The sequence below is a fragment of the Lonchura striata genome, chromosome 2 (genome assembly GCF_050655825.1).
Source record: "Lonchura striata isolate lonStrDom1 chromosome 2, ASM5065582v1, whole genome shotgun sequence".
NCBI lineage: Eukaryota > Metazoa > Chordata > Aves > Passeriformes > Estrildidae > Lonchura > Lonchura striata.
This window is the reverse complement of record NC_140704.1, coordinates 18346004-18367368: the sequence shown is the minus strand read 5'-3', so window position 1 is coordinate 18367368 and position 21365 is coordinate 18346004. Positions and strand designations below refer to the sequence as shown.

The window sequence follows — 21365 nt, the reverse complement described above, 5'->3', positions numbered from 1 at the left end:
ACTCACTATAGCATCTTAAGTCATCTAACATTTACTGAACTCTACCTTCCACTGTCTAGTAATATCAAAAGCCCATGTTCTAAAGATAGCAAGCATGAATTGGCATCACAATTTTAAAAGCAATCATACGTCTTCCTTCTTTATCAACAAAAATGAAATCTTCATATAAAGGGATCAAGTAGTTTCTCAAGCAATAGGATCCTCCTTGGTCCAACAGCAGAACTGAACCAGGAATGCAATTTGATTATCTCAGTGCATTTCCTTTTAAACAGTTCTTCATAAATAGGTTAATGAAACATCATGGAACACAATCATGACAGCTCCAAAACAACCAACAATCCTCTTCTCTACTGACTGGCAAAGTGTCTTAGCAAGGTTACAGTGGCTGTATACTGAGATTCATAACCTAATCTCTGTCTACACCCCTGTTTCTAATATGTTGTTTGATCCTGAAAAGGTCAAATTGGTAAAAAGGATTGTTGAAAGACTCAGATATAGACTTTGGCTGCAACATTCCGCTTGCTCCATTGGCAAGAATGAGCGTGTTATTGTACAAATGCATTTTGCATCATTGTTTAGCTATTTAAAATAATTTCTTAAAATTTCTCTTAATATATTTTAGCGACATAACTCCAGTTCACATCAAAATAAGTTTAAAAAAGCAAAAAAGTATGAGAGGAAGCCTTAATGGGTTACATAGCAAGCATTCTTTTGGACAGGACATCTTGTAGCATGACTGCAGAAGGAATTATCCCTGTGACTGAAATGCTGTGTATTGGGAACTCTTAATGGAAAAGGGAATTCTCAGAATTGGCAAATCAGGTTGAAGCAGAGTTCAGGGACCTTATTTTGCAAAGGCAGAAAGAAACTCTGACTGCATGGAACAGCCCTGCCAAATCTGGAGCAATTTCTTGGTTTGTTGTATCTACTTTACACAAGCAATTTGTTTCCAGATCCTCTTAAGAACAGGAAAATGAGACATGATGAAGCAGGATGAAGCTGGCAGGCCATAGGTCACTCTCTTGTAACCAAAAAAAGCATGAGGAAAGAAAAAAAAAAAAGGCTGCAGTCATTTCAGAAGCCACATTTCATAGAAAGAACTCTGATGCAACTGTTATCTAAGCGACTCAGCTGAATAGAGAATTTCTTTCCATAAGTGTCCAAACATTATTTTTCCTTATTGCAAGAGGTACTACCCTGCAGCTTCAATAAATGTGGCTTATATAGAGGCACTCTAATGAGGAACACAGAGGACTAAAGATGGCAGAAGGGCAGGAGCCAGAAGGAAACTGGGGCAGGCTGAAAGGTTAAACAGAAATGTGCGTTTTGCCACTCTCAGCTTTTTCAAAGTGAGCTTACCTGAAAGTCTTGATCATCAATTCCAAATCTCTCTCTCAGATTGCGGAAAACCATTGGACAATATTCTTTAAATTTGAAATGACTTGGCATGTTTTCTCTGAAAGAAGATAAAACCAATTGAACTTCATTATCATGCATATATAATAAGCAACTTGAGAATTTTGCCTCAAAGCTGTTCATAGAAAGCTCGGGTAACAATCCTCTTACCATTTCTCTTCTACTGCTTTTTTTTTTCACTGAGATTGGGTTATCTTGTTTTTCTTCACAACATTTAATGAATGTTTATTAGCTTACTATAACATCATTATGTTGTAGCTAAGGAACTACAACAATGACAAAATGAACACAAACTGTATTTTGACAATTCTGAAACATGGACTCAAAAAAAGAAAAGAATGCTTTCCCACTGCTCAAAACTTACTTCAAAGGTGAAATCTTAGATTGGATTATACAAGTATTACTATACCATCTGTGACATCAAAAAGTACTAAGTGATAAAGCTTTAAGAAAATTTGACTTGTTCAATACAGAACTAGTTTTAATATCCTAGTGTTCATTTTAGACTTATACAACAGAAAAGTTATTTTTACCTTTGTCACAGAGCTGAAGACTCAAAGTAGCAGAATTTTTCTTTTCTACATATATTCTTGAATAAATTCAGGTTATACACAAACCAATATTAATATATCTGTACATACTGCTCATGAGACATTTTATTTTTAAGAGACAATAGATATTACATTAAATTACCATAATGCTTTTGAAGCTTTTATATGATGGGTATGATTTTGCATTATGGAAAATAAAAAGCTGAACATTAGTCACATTTGATACAGGTTTTAGATTCTCATTCTTATTCAAATACTACAGTTAATAAAGAGCACATTAAGTTATATTTTTAGAAATGCACAAATAAATGCTTACAAATAATCACACCAAGAAAGGATCACCTTCAGAATCTAATATACTCATAAGGTAATAACAAACCATATGGTGGAAAAAGTTCTACCCAGCAGCCTTTGCTGTTGCTTTTTAGAACAGCACAGACGGTTATGTTTATCTCAGGATTAACTTAATCATCAAAACTTCAGTTCCATGCACTGAAAAATAACAGAGTTCACAGTACTTCATAAAAAATACCACTACCACTATCCACTTCTACACAAAACTGTTACTTGTACTTACTTGTTGAAAAGGTGATTATCCACCTTTATCTTTGAGTAGGCTTTGAAATCATCTGGCATCAACATAACAGGGATTTGAACATGGCTCAGTTCATTGATCTAGAGAAAACAGAATATATTTAGTTGCTGATGTCTTTGCAAAGATGCTACATAGACGTCTTAATTCTGAAAGTCTACTATTTCCTGTGTATATATCCCAGGAGTGAAAACAGGTAATAGAAGAATGTAAAAGCAGTGTGTGTTATTCTTTCCAGATGAAATGCAATCTCAAGAGTGACGCTTTGGAAGAGAAGAAACAGCATTCTATATTTAGACTTGTTTCAGAAATAAAAAAGTGTTTTAAAGCACACCTGGAGTGTACTTTTTATGGAAGGTCAATGACAATGCCAGCAAAATACTCTCCTATACCAACTAATTTTTCTTGTTTTGTCAGTTAAGCTAGGCTTTCCAAAGATAATTCAACTTCTTTATTTCCAATGACTATTTACCCCTGCAGCTTATGAAGAAATCTTATATGCCTGTGTCTTGAACTTTTGGTAGAAAACTGACATTTTGCATGCATATGAACATACATATTTTCAGTTCAATAAGCAGAAGTTTGTTTCTTACAGTAGTGCAAAACTCAGATGAGATTTTCTAAGTTGCAGTATTCAGCCATTTCTTTTATTGTTAAAATTGGACAAACCATTTAAACAGACACATTTTTGCTTAGAAATAGAGGTGCATGTAAGTCCTAAGGTTTTCCTTATTTTCTTACATTTATGTGGACCACATACTCTTTCTAGCTTTAAAATTAACATTGTCAGTATTCTCCAGATTAGGATTTTTCCACTTACTTTACTTGTGACCACATCTTTATTATAAAATGTGGACAACTTTTCTATGCTCTGGTTTGTAGGCATGTTTTTAGTATTTCATGTATAAATCTACCCTTACTTGACTTAAGTTTAACTAGAACATGATAAATACAAGACAGAATTGTTAAGCTTGCAATGGACCCTTCCAAACCAGAAATGAGATACCCATTACAACAACAGTCACCAAATACTCATGACATTCTCATGTTTTATCCATGTTTTTATGGCACTCTACACCCTGGTCATGCATCTCAATTTGCTCAGCTAAGTCTTTTTGCTCATACAGAGCATATTTTTTTCTCAGCAGTTTTCTACAGGGTTTAGAGGGAAGCCCCACTTCATAAAAATGGGAATGTACACTGGGGATGATGTATCAACACAGGTGTGGCTCCTCTGCTCCCTAGCACTACTTATCCACCAGTGTTTTCCAACTAGGAAGATGTTAATTGCTTGTAAATGCTACCCTGCTCAAGAGAGGCTTTTGGAGAAACCTTCACTGCAACAGCTATAGTTTAAAAATACTGGAGAAAAAAAATGCACTCCCTGCAAGCATGACCTTAGAAGAGCTGAAGTTGAGCAAAACAGAAGAGTGAAGACTCCTCTAGCTCTCCTCTAGTTCTTAAGCAGAAGAAAGAAACCTTCCTTCTGTCAGGAAGGTCAGGCAGTCTCCTTACCTTTCAATACTTTAAAGCCCCAGTAATGTTCCCTGCTATGTCTCATTTTTGTCATTCAGATCTTGCAGCCCACATGAAAAGTGCAAAGAATACTTCTTTGGAAAGGCCTGAAAAGTTCTTGACAGAAGCAGAGCAGAGAAAGGAAAGAAAAAGATGTTGGGGATGAGCTCAAAGTGAAAACTCGTCTTAACACTCACCAAAGGGAGAGACAGAAGAAATTGCAATACATTTTTGAAAACACAGCTGTACAAGCCTAATAAATCATGATGACACCTCATTAAATACAACATAAAATAACAAAACGCTGATTGAAAAATCACTACATCAAACATACGTGCTCTTTACTGAAGTTGATACCTCTGTACATCAATCTCCCCCTAAAGTCACAAGGCAGCTCATGAGTGTGCAGAACCAGTCTAGCTGCTGTACAAATAAAACTAGGGACACGTAGATATATTACGCAGAGATATGAAATTCCGAATTTGTTTTACAGAATTACCATCTCTTTCAGATTGCCAGATCACACAACAAATTTCACACTTGAACGAAAAATAGCAGAGATGTACGTGCATATACACTACAGACAAAAACGATCCCAAGAACACCTTCTGCTAAATACTGCAATAAATGCTGAATTCAAACATCTTCAACTATCTACAACAAAGTTTGCTTGCAAAATTGCATTTTAAATTATCAAAACTGCATTGATCAAATTGTTATGTGTACTTGCTTTTCTTAATTTGCTGATATGAAGTTTCTCTGCATACATCTATAGATTAGCTTTCATGCTGTGGATATTTAAATTCATGCTATGTAATGCCATAGTTTTATTTGTGCCTGTAGGCCTTACAAGCATCACCTATACAGATGAATGAAAAAGCCTTTGTATATGCATACTTTGGGGATTCTTTGATTTTAAGAAAAAAAAATTTCAAAATACTTCTCCTAAGTTCCCTACAAGATATGAATGTACACTCTCCCCATTCCTCAGTCAGCAGGTTTGATGGTTTTGTTTTTTTATGGAGGGATGAATTTTTCAGGGTGCTTTTTGTTTTGGTTTGGGGTTTTTTGGTTGGTTGCTTTTTTTTAAGATTCATCCAAATCTAAGGTAAGTAAAAGTAATTTCTCTAATATTTTTGGGAATTTCTCTCCAGTAGAGTAGGAAAATAAAAAAGCAGGTGATGAACACGCAGTAGAAGTGACCTCTGGTAAAGCACACCAGCTGAGTAACAGCATATCCCAGCAGCACAGACCATTAATTATTTGAAACCTTTCAAGTATAAGGACTGGTTGTCTCTGCAATAGGACATTTTTGGATAGATTTGATGAGGCCAGACTGGAAAATGTGCACAAGAGAGGATGGAAACCCAGTGTCATTAGATCTTGGTGGAAACCGGAACCACATTGTGGGGGGGGAGGGAGAAGAAACAATATCCAAAACAACCCCCCCAAACAGCTCTTGAAAAGCTAAAAGAAAAGGGAAAGGTCAGAGGGATCAATTCTCTACTTCATCACTGTGTGAAGCAATGGTCACATCTGAAAGACACTAAATATGAAATGCAAAGAAAACATTTTGAGTCTTCCAACTTGTCTCGAATATTTTGCTTCTTTTTCTGTGTTTGAAAGTTAAGTACAACAGAAAATGTGTTAAGATGCATGTGATACCTTTGACCAGTATTATGTCCATCTCTTCATGTTACCAATTAAATACAGTTAGCTCCTCTAGCAATAGCAAATGAGATGTGCATGTGAGGAAAAAAGTTCAGTATTCCAAATTACAATAGAAACTGTTACAATAGCTGTAATACTTACATAAGAAATACCCGTTTTCCTCTAAGGAGTGCTTTTGAGTGCAACAGAATCATAATCAAGAAAAAATTTCCCAAGAAATTGAGATAAACAAGAGATAATTGCAAAGCATAAATGAGGCAAAGAGAGCTCACTGGTCAGAGGACTGAGTATTCAGGATCAAACATTCATTTAATTGCAATTACTTCAGAGAAACCACGTGTACAGTATCTCTATAATAAATGCATATGAGTCATATTGAAAAGGAAGATTCTTTTAGTCCTGCAACCTATATCCTTTAATTGCCTTGAATTATTGTTGCCAATGCAAAATTTGGTGCAGTTTGTCTTTTTTTGAAATGGACAATGCTTGCTGTATCTTTGATGAATTCAAATCCAATAAAATAGCCTTAGAGAATGTATTGCTTTAAATATGAATGACTAAAATTTTAGTTGCATAGTAGCCATGTATATTATGTATAAATACCTCATGTGTATTAACAACATTTGTAAATTCATGCACACATGATATTAACAAGTGACCCAGAAACCCCCCTTTAAGTCATTAATTCAGTATCTTTTGTGATATTAGTATAAACACAGGTGGTTATGAGACTTGGAAACATCTCCTGACAACTTACAAGCTTTAGGATAGAAGAATGTTAAAAGCTTTAAACTGGCATTGCCCCTTCAAATGCGCATACAAAAAATTGTGGCTCAGAGTGGTGGCTTGGCCATGGGAGATGAGAGAAGGCCAAAGGAAAAAGAAGTTTTCAAGCAAAAAACGACTGATTGCAACTCATTTTGCTCCTGCAGGTTTAGCATTGAATTCACACTGTCAGGATAACAGAGGTTGTAATTAAACTGCAAATAAGGGAATAATAAAAGCCTACTGGACATTGAATAAATAGTAAGACTCAGCTGGTAATGATTTTGAAATTAGCACACAGAGAGGTGTTCCCACAAAGCCATCTTATACTGGTGACATTTCAAATAAGCTTCTCTAATTTATACAATTTGAAATCAAGCAACGACTATATCATAAATTGTTAGGCATTATTAATGGCCCTTATTTAATTCAGATACATTCACCCTAAACACCACATTACTAGGGCAATGCATAATTAAGCATTAGTTTTCATTCTGTCAGAACATAAGCAGCAATAAATTGCTTGTATGCAAAGTAGACAATGAGATATTTAAACTGCATATAATAAAGGCAATTTACAGCATGTATTGCATGTTTAGCTAGAAGAGTCAGAACAATAATCCTGTTTTCCAATAGATACAAGCTGATGCTTATTGTTACAATACTACAGCAAGAAACCTGCGTAACATATTACAGCTGGTATTACTCATTTAAAATCCCAAATCAAGCAATCAACCAACCAAAAAAAAAAACCAAACCATAAAAAACCTGATAAAGCCATGCACAATATCCAAAATTTAATCCCAAGAAGACCACAAATCACACTCAGACTACTTAGAAATGCCTAGTTTCTTTTGAAATTCTCTTCCTTTTTAAGTCCTTCATGCTCCAATTTTTTTTTTATTGAATGTTGCATGTTTAGCATACAGCATAGACACAGTTTCCTTTTATTTTAACATATCAGCCTGCCAGACTTGCTGAAACTATGCAGGGATGAGGTGCTTTCACATGAAACAGCCTGATAAAACATCTCAATTGCAGTTACTGATCTTGGCAGTTTCTCACACAGGAAAATCCCTGCTGCTCCTGATGCTGGATGTGGCAGGAGTTGTAGAAGTGCTACTTCTTTTCAGCTGTTTATCTCCCAGCTCTCTTTCTGTACTGAAAGCTAATTCACAACAGTCTGATCTGTTGAGACAAACAAGCTACAACTGGTTTGTTACTCTAGGAAAAAGTCAAGTGCATTTTTCACAAATTTATGTATTTTTAAACACTGATTTTGGAAGAAGTGGGAGTGGTAGAGAGACTTCGGAAGAAAGAAATTATTTGGATATAAAAATAGAATTGAACTTTTAACACCACCAGCAGTTCTGAGATTTTTATGTTCAGGGTTTTACTTTCTGCATCACAGCTTCTACTTTGGCAAAGAAACTTGCACAGAAATATCAAACCATATTTTTGGTTCAGACACAAAGCCACCATTTTGAAGAGGCCACAGACTTCCTCAATGGCACAGTTAATTCATTTACTGGTAGGTTAATGCTTATGAAAGCAAGCCTACAGGCTTTTTTTGTGGATTGGTCTTACAAAATGGGGTTGCAGAACAAGAACACAACAGAGGAAACTCTTTGGAGTATAAAATTTCACATTTAGGGGACTATTATTTCTCATTCTTCCAGCACCTGCTTGATACTATTGAACACCCTGCAAGTCTTACCAAACAGAACATTTTCCTGATCACTAGAGCAGGCACCTACAAGATGAAGTTTCTTCTTATTCATTCTATTGTCCTGTAAAAAGCCCTCTCCAAAGCTGTTCCTATTTTGTAAGGAGTAGAGGTTTAGGTTAAAGAACTAGGCCAAGTGGTGACAGGCAAAGCTATAGGCAGGCATTTACATCCTCTCCTTCCCAGATGTGGAACACACTGTGGCATTGCTACCAGGACAGTAAACGCCTTGTGCTGAAGTATAAACTGAAAGTGAAGTGATTATTTTACAACTCTTTGAAATCTACCTTGAAGGGTCTGAAAAGGGTGGATGAGGTCAGCAGCTAATCAATTTTGTGGAAGACATTTGCCTGTTGCAGGGCAAAACCATCATTTGATAAATGTCATTTGACAGTTCAAATTACACTCAAACCCATTCTTGCAAGAGAAATAAAAGGTTAAGTTAAGTTCTGCTGCAGAGAAATAAATCAGTTCAGCAAAATACTTCTTAATATGTTTTAAATTAGGTTTTCATCATTTCAATCACACAAAAATTCATCTCTTTCCCCTACCTCCCCCTGCTACCCTGCAAGGTAAAACCTATCCAGGCATTTTTTTTTTAATTCTGCAATTTGTTAGACTTGAAAGGGTATAGAAAACTTCTATATAAGGAATTTCCAGTTACCGATTCAGAATCAAGTCCAGAAATTAATGCAATTATATGACTAAGAAAAACAGAGGGCAAAGCATTTCACTTTTTCTGAATCTTTACAACCTTTGCAATTTAAGGTATATGAACAGAAAAACAAACTAAACTAAAATGTTAAAAAACCTCAAAATCAAACAAACATAAACCACCTTCCTACCAGGTAATAGGCAGCTACATAAAAGAATCTAAATTTTACATGTCTCAAAACATCTACCAGTAATTACCAGAGCAGCTTTGTGTTTTTTACAGTTTAGGTGATGCCTACCATTAGATTCCTGGCTTTCAATAAAATTCAGTAATTAAATACTAGAAAAGTAGGCCAAACTGAACCAAGAGCATTCCAAACTGCCTCAACGTATATTTTGTCTAAAGTATTAGCCACAGAATATGTTTAATACTGCAGGAGTATTAAATATACATCATATTTAGCAATACTAAGAAACTAACACCTCAATAACAGCTATCACATTTTATCAAAAAGAGTAGCAAGACCTTTGTGAAGTCTTATGGTCTGCCTTTGAATTGAATTAACAAACTGAAATAAATTTCACAGCAGACCCCAGATATTTTCATGAGACTTCTTGGCTGCTGTTTTCCACAGGAAAAGGATCTGTTTGGGCAGGGAAGGTCCAGTACACGTATCCATGTGGAAAACAGGATATTGTGACATACTCAAGAAAGCTCTGGACAGGATATTGTCCCAAACACTGTCCTAAAACAGCAAAGAAATGGTTTCCAAAAAGCATTCATGTTCATTTGCAAATATGGAGTATCAGGGTCCAAAACTCTAGACAAAGGGTTTTATAGCTTGGTTATCACTCCTGTTCAGAGTTTGGAGTGACAGGGTTTAAAGAACCTATAACAAAAGCACTTAAATTGCATTTCCTTCCCAACTATTTTGGTTGCAAGCTTTTAAGTCTTTCAAGTCTCTTGGACATTTGCACAGTTTAGAATACCCAGAACAACTGCTGTATACTGTCAGACAAGCATTAAGTCACATTTCTACATATTTGGCTAAAGTTCCCATGAATCTCCTTACACATTTCAATGAGTGCAAAAATTACCACTTCATAACGTGCCAAATAATCAAAGGCCAAAAATAAATTAAGCAAATCAGATATAATGTTTGTCATGATAATCCCTTATTCTCCTAAAAGCTAGGTCAAATGCCATAATATGTACAAATACATTAATACCCATGAATGAAATGGGAAATAGAATAATAGAAAAATTACTGGAGATTTTTGACAAGCTAAACACTTCTAGTAGCAAAGGGCACACAAAAATAAAGTCCTATTTCACTCCAAAAGAAAATTGTAAAGGACTATAAGCTCTTCGTATTTGGATGAGTTGTGAGGCACACATTAGACATGAGCTCATCCTTGTTTGCAAATGCAGTTGTTAAGAAGACAACAAGACAAGGGACACAGCTCAGACAACAATTTGCAAGCTATTTGCCACAAATCTGATAAAAAACCACTCTCTTTTTTGAGCAAAAATAAAGTTGTCCTCTTGAAACTTTAATTTGTGCTGGGAGGTTGATGCACTTCGACAATCTTTCATATCAATGAGCATCCTCAGTTATTGTTTGGAATAGTGATTCAAAATACACACACTTGTCACAAGGTCTGATAGCCATCTGGTCTGTATTTTTCTAATTAAAAAACAAAACGCTTATCTGGCAACAGATAAACACTTTGTTCACTTGGCTTTGTCCTAAAAGCTTCATAAAAGAATGACTGAAAAAAGGAAGACATTAGGAGGCACCAGGCATTTATTATGATATAGGGAAAGGTTTTAAGAAGACAAGTTCAATTCTATATACAAAGTAAAATGTACACCTCACAGACAGATGTTCTGCTAAGTCTCTAAATTATCTATTTATTGTGGATTCTAGAAGAATTCAACAATTCTGATCACAATGAAATAAAATTACACTTATATTTCATGGATCATGTTACTAAGGTTTGGAGAAAAAACAAACTTGCCAACCAACCAGCAAACAAACCTAAATGAGTCTATTAAATAATGGTCATCTCATAACAGCTTTTAAAATTACATTTTTCATGCATAATATTTCTGAATAGGAAAAATCAGTTCATTAAACATAATATTCCAAATTAAACATAAAAGTTGAAGAAACAAGGAAATGCTGTAGCCTTACCTAAACGCTATCACTGAAAAATGAAAATCAATAGAAAAAAATTCTCTTCAGCACAGAAAGGCAAAGTATAATGGGAAAAGAAACCTAAGGAACCATTTCACCTATAACACTTGGCTGTTTAATGAAGAAAAAGGCTTTAAGAGCATCCTGCCTAAGAAAAACAACCTGGGAAGTATGCAGAACAAATGCCATGAAGCAACAATTTAAGGCATCAGATGGGCCTCATTATTTTTCACAAGTTATAACAAATGTAGAACAGCCAATTTTTTGCCTATTTTTATGCTGGTATAATGAAGATAATGCATTTCACATTATTAGTAGTAGTAGCAACAGTACTGAAGAAGACCAGTTAAGGGAGTTTAGTGTGCTGTCATATATTCCAATCTCACAAATATGTTATTTAGAAAACTGTTGACTTGTGAAGAGACGACATTAAAATATTATTCCTTCTGGCCATTTCTGACTATGCATTAGGTGAAGGCTAGAGCATTTGCATTATATAAATCTAATTTTACAAGTTAATTAACTGACCAAGAGTGATACTGAAGTACACAAAGGTCACACCACCCGTATTTCTGTGCTCTGTACGGCAGTGCAGCAGTTGCACTCGGTAACATGGACCAACAGAACAAACTGGAGAGCACAAGGGACAGAACTTGCTCTGCCAGCACATCTTAGCCTGCAGCCAAATGAACCTTTTTTAGCCTCAACCTAAATCTCCTATCCTTCAGGAGAAGTAATAACTTTACATGTAAGCACCATACAAAATATTGTCCTAGAGGTCCAATGGGTAAGAATTGCATTTCCTTGGTTTAGAGAAACCCCTCCATTCATCTCGGCTATTGCACTGCATTCCTTTTGCATTTACCATACAGTCTTTTATTTCAAAGTAGTGTAATGCCTGAGGTTGGGCTAACAGGTCTGCAGTCACCTGTGAGGGTTATCCACTTTCCAGGTATCAGGATTTGTGGAGGTGCATTCCCCTCCATACCCTTTTCAGGCTGCACTGCAATCTGAGAAATGCTCATTAGGTCTCAGCCTTGAAAACAGCACCTGGGCTCAAGCTCCTCTTAAGCTTATCAGAAAGACTATCTGCTCCCAGGAATAGCTAACAAGCTCCTGTTTCCCTTATGAATAGCCTTGGAAATTTTTTCTTGCCTGAATGGCATATAGTTCCTGTTCTTACACTTTCAAAGAAAGTGCTGACCCAAACAGTGGCCAGGATAAAACACTTGTGACTAAAGCCCACCCTCTTGCAACCCTATAAACAGTGGTCCAAAATGAGTCCTTTGAGCTCTTCTAGGCTGCAGTGGGCTCTGACCAGTGACCTCCCTCTGTCTGGGGCCTCTCAGAGCCAGAAAACCCTCAAGGTTTGCCAAACTTGGAGGGTCGCTGAACAATGAGTCCTGGACTCGTGCCTCCATTCCTCCAGGCTCAACCCTTCACCCAACAGGAGATGCAGGGCATTCAGTCTCTCACTGACTTCCAAGGGGAATCTCTCACAGATGCCTTGCCTGCACTGACTCTTCATGTCAGTGTACATGCACATTGCATATGCTACAGCAAACCTGAGAGGAATGCTGCTTTCTTAGATGTTTAAATACCTTGAATATTGAAGTGAGGTAGGCCTGTAAGTAAGCTTGTGACACATGATTTAACCTTACTTAAATACTGCTCAGTGCTGTTCTTTTGCTGAGTTGCTAAGCATAGCTTCAAAGTTATAAAGTTAGGTTAAATGCTAAATGCAGTGTTATTCCTCTGTTAAATTGTCATGGTTAAGTCATAAATTAAGTTTAAGGTATAAGTTAAGATAGGTATAAATTAAGTGTTTTTCCTTCATTAAATTATTTAGTTTAAGGTAAAAGGTATAAGTATTGTTAAGTCTGAGTGCTGTTAAATGATGTTTTAGGCCATGTTCCTTTTTATCTCGCCCTCACTGCCCTTAACACATACATCCCTAGACAGTGCACAGTTCATTTCTGTTTTGATTACCTGGATTTTATTTGGTTTTGCTGTTGCTTGTTTTTCCTTGCTGTCCCTTAACTGTCCTGTAACTAGTAGAGTGAATCTTGACAATGAACTTTTGTCATGCTGTCATCACTTAATATTAAATCTGGCTTTTGCTGATACCCTTGCCAATGATTTTTTAAGTTATCTCAATCACTCCATAATAGGATGCCACCCAGGCAGTTTTGCTGCACAAAGCCACTGTATAGGATTCATTTATGAAAATGCTCTCAGAGGAAAAGCAGAAGCTCTTGCTGGTCAAGACACCATGACGTCTGGAAGAAGACATTAAAGGCCTTAAAGTCCCAAGGAAACCCAAAGACAGCCCAAGCTGAATAGCAAGCTCAGAACAGACATCTGGGATTGTTTAGAGATTGTTTTAGCACTCTGCTGTCCACCACGGTGGTCACTGACTTCTCATGTATATAGTTTCTAAATCTGCATTAATCTCTCCTTCTCACAGACATTAGAATACACACTTGTTTGGATATAGACTCTGCAGCTTCTGGCTACTGAAGCAATGAGTTTACTTGCTGCTCTTCCAGTGTTTGGGAAAGACCAGTATCCAGGTGTGGCTATAATGAGCTGGGTTTTGCTACTGCTCGGGATATCCTTTTTCCTTACAGAATCTAAATTTATTTTGGCAGTAATATTACATACAAAATGTCATTAATTAGTTATCATTACTTATGAGATATTAACTGCCCAGATATAACAACTGTAATGGTCATTTTGCTGAAGACCAAGTATTTAAATTGCTGCACATTATTTCAAAACTCCAGAAAGCCTTCCCAGCCCTGCAGAAGAAGAGGGGTGTGAGGGGCCAGTGTAGCAGAGCCACCAGGGGCTCATAGTCTCCCAAGTCCTGTCACCCTCCTAGTTCAGTTAAATTGGGAGTTGAGATAATTATACAACTCAAGGTAAGCATCTTCTTTATCCCTTGATATGAAATAAAATATAATTTTTTAAAGCAACATAATATAATTGTGCAACCTTTTTCCTCTGTTTACAGGTCAGAATTTTGCTATCAGAGGATTTCCATAAGCTTAGGAGGACAATAGGACACGTTCAATAGGCAAAGACATAAATCCGCTTTCTACTTTTTATAGCCCATAAATAAAAAGCAACCCCAGTGGTTTTAGTGCTGTTAATCTGAACATGCACCAATGCCACAGTGCCTCTGAAGGGAGATCAAACAGAAATTACAAAACTTTGTCATTCAGTAAGCACAAAAACAACAAAACATCGCTTCAACCCTAAAGACAGAACCAAACTGTAATGCCACAAAGTTTTCCGCAGCAGTTTCTATTATGCTAGCCATGGTAAAACTGCTCCAAATCCAGTCAAAAATCATTTCCCATGATGAGGTGGTTGGTGACAGTATTTGATCAGCTGCCACTCATTTCCTCTCCTGAACCCAGGAATCACATTTCCACAACTCAGAGAGCAGAACCACCCCACAGAAACTCTCTCATCACTAACATTTGACTTAGGTTATGTATTGCTAATGAACAGTATGAGAAAGAAAATCTAGCTTTTTGATTATTTCCATATGTGAAAATCCAAATTAAAAACATTTAATGATTTAATTTATCCCTTAAGCAAGAATTTAATATACACACATATTTTACATATACACACAAATAATAAAAAAGCCCTGATCTGCCAACATTTATTTTCAACCATTAATGCTAATCTGAACACAGCAAATTCCCCAATGCAAATAATAATAAAAAAAGCAACAAAATTAAGAGTTCCAAATTATGCAACCACAGTGAGTACAACATTGCATTTTTGAAGAGTTGAAGCCACAGGGTATCAAAGCAAACAATATTTTTGGGACCAGATGCAGGGGCAGGCTGCCTGCACAGCACAAGGGCCAGTTAACTTGACTCACAGCTGCTTTGCATCACTGCACCAGCACAGGCAATCTGGAATGTGCACCCCCATGCCCTCCACGTTCCTCTGTGCAAACATACTCATTTTCCCATTTTCAGTCTAAGAAATATTTTCTGAAAAACAGTGTTAGGAAAGGAAATACTGCCCTTAGTTTTCATTTAAAGATCTGAAAAAAAAAGTTTTTTTTTTTAAAAGAGAAACTCACAGTAAGAGCCACTGCCATTTTTCTCAAGAAAACTGAGACCGCAAGCTGCTATACTTTGCAAAATACACAGTAAAATGAGACATAACAGTAATCTGCACTAATGACAACACAGACACTGATTCCTACAGCAGCAGCAAAGTGAAGGGCTTCAGGGTCAGGTGTGATGTGTTGGCCCTCCAAGCCATGAAGAGTCAGAGGGAAGTTCCCATGCAGCAAGTTAAGGATCCTGCTTGTCACTTTTAATCCACCAGGTAACATACAAAACCCAGGACGGATTAAAAGTGTCCACTTCAAGCTTGTAAACTCATGCTTTTATTTCAGGTATTTGATGTCCCACCATTATATATGGAAACACTTACAATTTTGTACAAATTTGACTGAAATGAGCAGTTAATACTGGGGCACTTTACAGGAAATCTAGAAGTATCACCTCTGTCTAGTTACAAGAAAGCTTTTGAGAAGAAAACAGGCTCAGTGAGCCACAGGTGTTCTCAGAAAAACATACAAAGGCATACCCTTCAAACAAGTCAGTGTTGCCACCATCACCGCAAAAGTAACACTTCAGATCTGCCCCATTTTTTTCTGCTTTTGCACCAAAATTTTCCCCCTTCTGACATGCCTGGGTGTGTGGTCAGCTGTGTGACAAAACAGAGCTAGAACCAAAACTAAACCTGCCCAAAAGATTTTTGTTCATTTGAATGACTTGCCAAATCTGCTCACTGCAAGGCTGCAGGGAAGTGGAAGCAGCAGAGAAATGTTTCCTTCTGCAATTCCTAAGGCTAAAGTGTTTGGACTATGAGCTAAAGCCCCTCAAGCTGGGAGCACTGCTTGCAGTCTGAGACGTGATTATTACACAGTGAAGAAAAATTCATCCAAAAATGTACTTTAAAAGGTAAATGAAATTTTAACTTCAAAACATTTTAAGACATATGACAAAATGAAAAATGAACCTAATGACTGAACCTCCTGCACACAAACCTATTCTGACATTTGATTTTGCTGCCAATGTCTAAGTACTTAAAAAACACTGAGTTTGCTGAACTGCAAAACTAACTTTGGGTAACAAACTTGTTTTTCAGGTGCAGACAGTATTTTCTTCACTTCTGCTAACAAAGTTGAACAGATACATCTTTCAGAGTTGAAAAACCAATTGGGGCTAAAAAAACCCAAAAACCCCCTTGTTTTCCTTTTCTGGTCCCCTAATTAAAAATTGTTCTGGAAGATGAGATCTAGTTTTGAAATCTTAAAGCATGTTTGTGAGTTGAACTGATTATAGTCTTCAGATAATACTTCCTTTGTTGAAAAAAAAATACTACAATATCAAGTATAAAACTTGGTTTGATTAACTTATTTTCCAGTTTGTGTATCCAGGATATTTAAGGCTGTTTTATTTAACTTAGGAAAAAGAATGCTGGTTTAGTGCATTGCTTTGCAATTTATCAGATGGAGCTTGACAAAGAGGATTTAAAAAAGGATCTCTCAAAGAACAGACTCTTGTCTGCCAGCCCACTGTCAACAATCTTCAGAGGAGACTGGCATGCAGTGGACCTTCCTACTTAGTACTGACTTCATTAAATACAAACACAAAACAGAATTAAAATCAGTTACATATCAATACTAATTAGTTGCTTATCAATTTAAGCCTCATTTGAACTTCTGCTTTAGAATTCACTAGTCTGCTGTCTCAGAGTCACTAAAGCAGACCCTTGTTTGACATGCTTTCTCTCATGCTACCTTTTAGAACCTGAATGGATTTCTCTAACGCCCAAGTAAACAATTTCATTTACTCACAGCAAGAAAATGTACAATTGCTAAGCAGTCATCAAGAAAATAGAATAATCCTCAATTCTTGGCCAAGAACTGCCACGCCTAAGCATCAACAAGACTGAAAAAATATGCATCATTTAGAAGAAAAACATTAGGTTTCTTTTTATCTTAAAATATTGTTCTTCTTTAATTCAAGTCTGTATGGCAAGTTTTCAATATCTACATCTTTCCCAGGTAAATTTACTGTCTCAATATAAAAGAAGCCTTATAAAAAACTTTGTGTATTTGTCAAACAAGACAAATATATCCTTTTTTTGACAGCCAGATAACAGAGAAAAACCCATTAACTCTAATGATTATGAAGTTCTACAAATTTCATGTTAAATTTTTCTTTTTAAAATTTGAAGCAACAAATAGCAACACACACTACCTCTGTCTAGGCTCACAGAAGCAGTTATGTTAAAAGCTTCATCAGTCAAACTTTATATCACAAACTCGAAAACTTGAATTCAAACAGCAGTGAAGCCAAAACGTTCTGCTGAACTTTTGGGTAGGAAGCCAATCTTTCCAATTCTCATCTCTGTTTCCCTTAGACTGAAGACATCTTTGCAGGCTTCAAATACAGGAAGGCTGCCAGCACTGTAAGGACATCTTCCTGTCTTCAGGCTCCCTGTATTGTCTCCCTCCCACCTCTACTGTCTAGCAAGACAAATCAAGTAAAGCAGATTTTCAGAGCTGCACTTGGCACAATGCAAGGAATATGTTGTTTTTATAGGGTCATAATCCAGAGGGAAAAAAAAAACACCAGAAAAAAAAAAAATTAAAAAAAGAGGTAAAAAAAATGTTTTGGACCACAATGTGTAAATTCAATGGGATAAAAATGGCTCATACAGCCCTGGCTAGTTCAAGTGACCTCAAATACTAACACAGATACCATTAAAGAAAACACTAAATAAATACACATTCTAAAATAACATACCATCTATCTGCCAGTGCTAAGAATAGCCTTGTACTAATCTTTTCAAATACTGAATGATGGATAAACAGATGCTGTCGTACTGTGATCTCTCTAACCACAGCAGTGGTTATGCTTACCCAACCCAGGACTGAAAGATCTAAAAGCAAGCACAAGTATTTATGTATGTCTGCCCACAGCCTAAGAGAAAAGCTCCTCCATTTCCTCCAACACAAGGGCTCCTGAGAACTACCTGCAGTGCAAAAGGGCTCTAGAGGAATTAATGTATACGTATTCACAAACAATCAAGGTAATTACCTCTCTCTGAAGAATCAGAGGTTTTGTTTCTCAGTGTTGTCTTAATGAAATAAAACACGTCAAAGAGAATACAACTAACTCAGATGAATCCCACAAGAGCCCCATTTACTCGACAGTAAATTGGAATTAAGGACTAGTACCAAACCAGGAAGGCATTTGAGTTAATTCTTTTGAAGTGTTAGCACACATAAAACATACATACAGAATACGGTATTTTTACATTTCATTTTGGTTTACTATCTGGAAATTAGTTTTATTCAGGTTGCAATGCAGTTATAACTAGCTCTGCACTTGACAGTGTCACTAGTAAACCACAAAGTAGGCCTAATTTATGCCAGCAAAAAAAATTGCACCTCTGCCAGCATAGCTTACTTCATCTCACTGAGCTGGAGACATCAGTACAAACTGTTTTGGAAGGAGTGCAGTTTCACAAACAAATCGAAAACACAAAACAGTTCTTGACTATCAACTATGCTTGTGAGAAACCAATTCCCTTTGAAAGGATGGCTGGTGCACCTGGGTCTTTTGCACCCAGCACTACACAGATTTTTGGGCACCCACTTTAGAGTACTTCTCACCTGGTTTTCAGGAGAGCACAACAGAAACAGCTCCCACTGACTTCTGTTCAATTTTGGAAGGTCTGTGCTCCCAAGAATTAGCTAGACAATTGTTTCTATTGAGATTTGAACATGAAAAATTAATCTCTGCAGATAAGGTCTAAGTCAGAGCTTTCAAACTGAGGTCACATTAATTGTTGCTGAAATGTCTCTAAATTACAGTCAAAATAGAAATCCACAATGGACATAAATTGGCATTAAATGATGAATTTACTATTGCTATTGGTACTATACAAGCCATGTTTCCTGTAAAATATACAGCTCTTACAGCCTAAAAGTAAGAAAGGTCAGTGACATAAAACAGGAACAACTAACTTCAGAAAGCATGAATTTTGCTATTTAAAGAATCTCCTGATAAAGCAAATGCTGGAGAGAATGTGATATGAAAACAACTATTGTCCTATTTCCCTTTCAGAAGTGCTAACTCACAAACTGTCACCAGCTACACATTTTCTTTGTTTTTGAAAAAAACAGGAACAATTTTTAAAACCAGTGTCACTGTAATAATCTCTCTTCCAGCTCCTGACACCATCTCACATCAGATATTTCAGCTCTGTTTTAACAAGTGCTCTGGAGGAAGCAAAACATGCAGAGGACTTAAGGCTCCAATCAGAGATAAGAAATACATTTGTAGTAAAATTATTGAAATGCTTATGTGGCTCTTTAATAGCATGTATCCCACCTTTATACAATTAGTCATTTTAGTATTTTTTCTTGTAGTAGATTTTTTGAGAAGAGGCTGTTTAAAGGAAAGATGTTCCTGAGGTCACAAATTACTGCAAATGTGTTGCTTTATAGAACCTAGGGGAAAATATAACTGCAATTTATTCTTAAAAGAGCCATTCATTGTTAACAGTTTAAAAGTATAGGGAAAGCATTTGGTGCAATAAAGAGGAAAATAATATTCAAAACATTTAATAAATTGTTTCAACAAAGAAGTTTATGCAACTTGCTTTTTACCTTAATAAGAATTACAGATTGCCTTCTTTCCTTCTGCTACTAATGTATTTGAATAAGAGGCTGAATTTGGCCACAAAGTGCTTTTTAACAGTATGCTTAAGTGCTCTGCTTACCTTTATGCCTTCGGGCAAGCAGTAAAGCCAAAAGCAAATCTGGCCTTTACTAGCTACAGTGTAGGCACTTCCAAAGGAGTTTAGTTGTGTGCTTTTACTAAAAAAAAACCCAAATAAATAAATATTCTGCTCCCAAACCACCCCCCAAGACACTTCACTAGCATCTACTTACCTGTCAGATTGGTTGCTTTTTCAGTTGCTATGAGACACTTCCCATCCACGAATATAAATCACAGCTATACAGTGACCAAGAGCACCTCAAGAGTTCATACCAAGTTGCTAACAGCCTCTTAACCTCCTCTCTGCTTCATCCCATCCAACCAAAATCATCTTTTAACAACTCCTGTACACGAAATACAGCAAACACCTACATAATTTCTCACTTGCTTCACTTTCCTTCCTCTATCCTCCTTCAACAAACTTTGGTCTTCCCCAGATATAAATTACATTGATTGAAGGATTTAACTGTAGGTTGCTTAAAGATTCAGTGCACTCATTTAATCTGTAAGTAATTAATTCTGCAACTACTAATTAAACAGAATTCAACTGACAATGGAAACAACAGGAGTTGAAGCACAAGTTGGTAAGTGCAGCTGGGCCATATCATGATAGCAACCAAGTCAACAACAAACTTGGTCCAGAACAATCTTGCCATGGTCAAGTATTTAAAACAGGAACTAAGATATAATGACCCTAGTGCAGGAAAGAGGTGCTTTAATTCCCAGTGGAGTTGAGGGTGACTAGTTTAGCTCTAGACATCTGCTACTATAGGGGCATGGAGGATTGATTTCATTCATCATTCCTTTGCTGCTCTGCTATTCAAATATTTGCAAAGCACCTACTTACTGGGAACTATTATGTAGTATGAACAACTTTTGAAGACCAAGGATAAAGACTGTTGATTCTCATGCAAAATACATTTTACCTTGCAGAGAATATAAATACACACAAGCAAACAGCCAGGGGGACGTGCAAAGGTGCTAGGAGAAAGAAACCCAAACGAGGCACAGAACAAGCAGAAGGCCCGTGAGCAGCTGCTCTTTTTGCAAGAGCCAGACCTCTGCAAGTGCTCTGAACTATCACTAATGCTAACCACAGGCTAAGGAGGGAGAAGGAAGGAAGAAAAAAAATACAAAGCCTTAGTTTTGGTTTCCTAAACTTGATTTGATGAGACTTATAAATAAGCATGTGTCTTGTCAACACATTTCCACATGAAATATGCAGTGTTATTGACAGAAAATATTTTCCTGGCTCCAAGTCTGAATTATCCATCATTTACACTGTAACTAGCTTGAGATCTGTTCTCTTTTTAAATAAGTATATTATGTTTCCTGAATATTTTTCTGATGTTTTAAAGTTGTATTTTGCAATTAGCTACATATTATAAACTGTTTTTTAATAAAAGTACAGGTAGGAAAAGGGGGGGGGGGGAAGTC

At 36.5% G+C, this 21365-nt stretch overlaps 1 protein-coding gene across 4 annotated transcripts in view; it reads right to left on the bottom strand.

Moving 5' to 3' along the window:
- The window catches only part of PIP4K2A (phosphatidylinositol-5-phosphate 4-kinase type 2 alpha), a 107555-nt gene that overhangs the window by 48156 nt on the left and 38034 nt on the right, over window positions 1–21365 (bottom strand). For all 4 annotated transcript variants that reach the window (XM_021530384.4, XM_077788506.2, XM_085565469.1 and 1 more), the window contains exons 2-3: window positions 2545–2642; window positions 1360–1456 (exon numbers count right to left, since the gene is read on the bottom strand). In XM_021530384.4, coding sequence (XP_021386059.1) covers window positions 1360–1456; window positions 2545–2642 — 195 coding nt within the window. The remainder of the gene's footprint in view (window positions 1–1359; window positions 1457–2544; window positions 2643–21365) is intronic.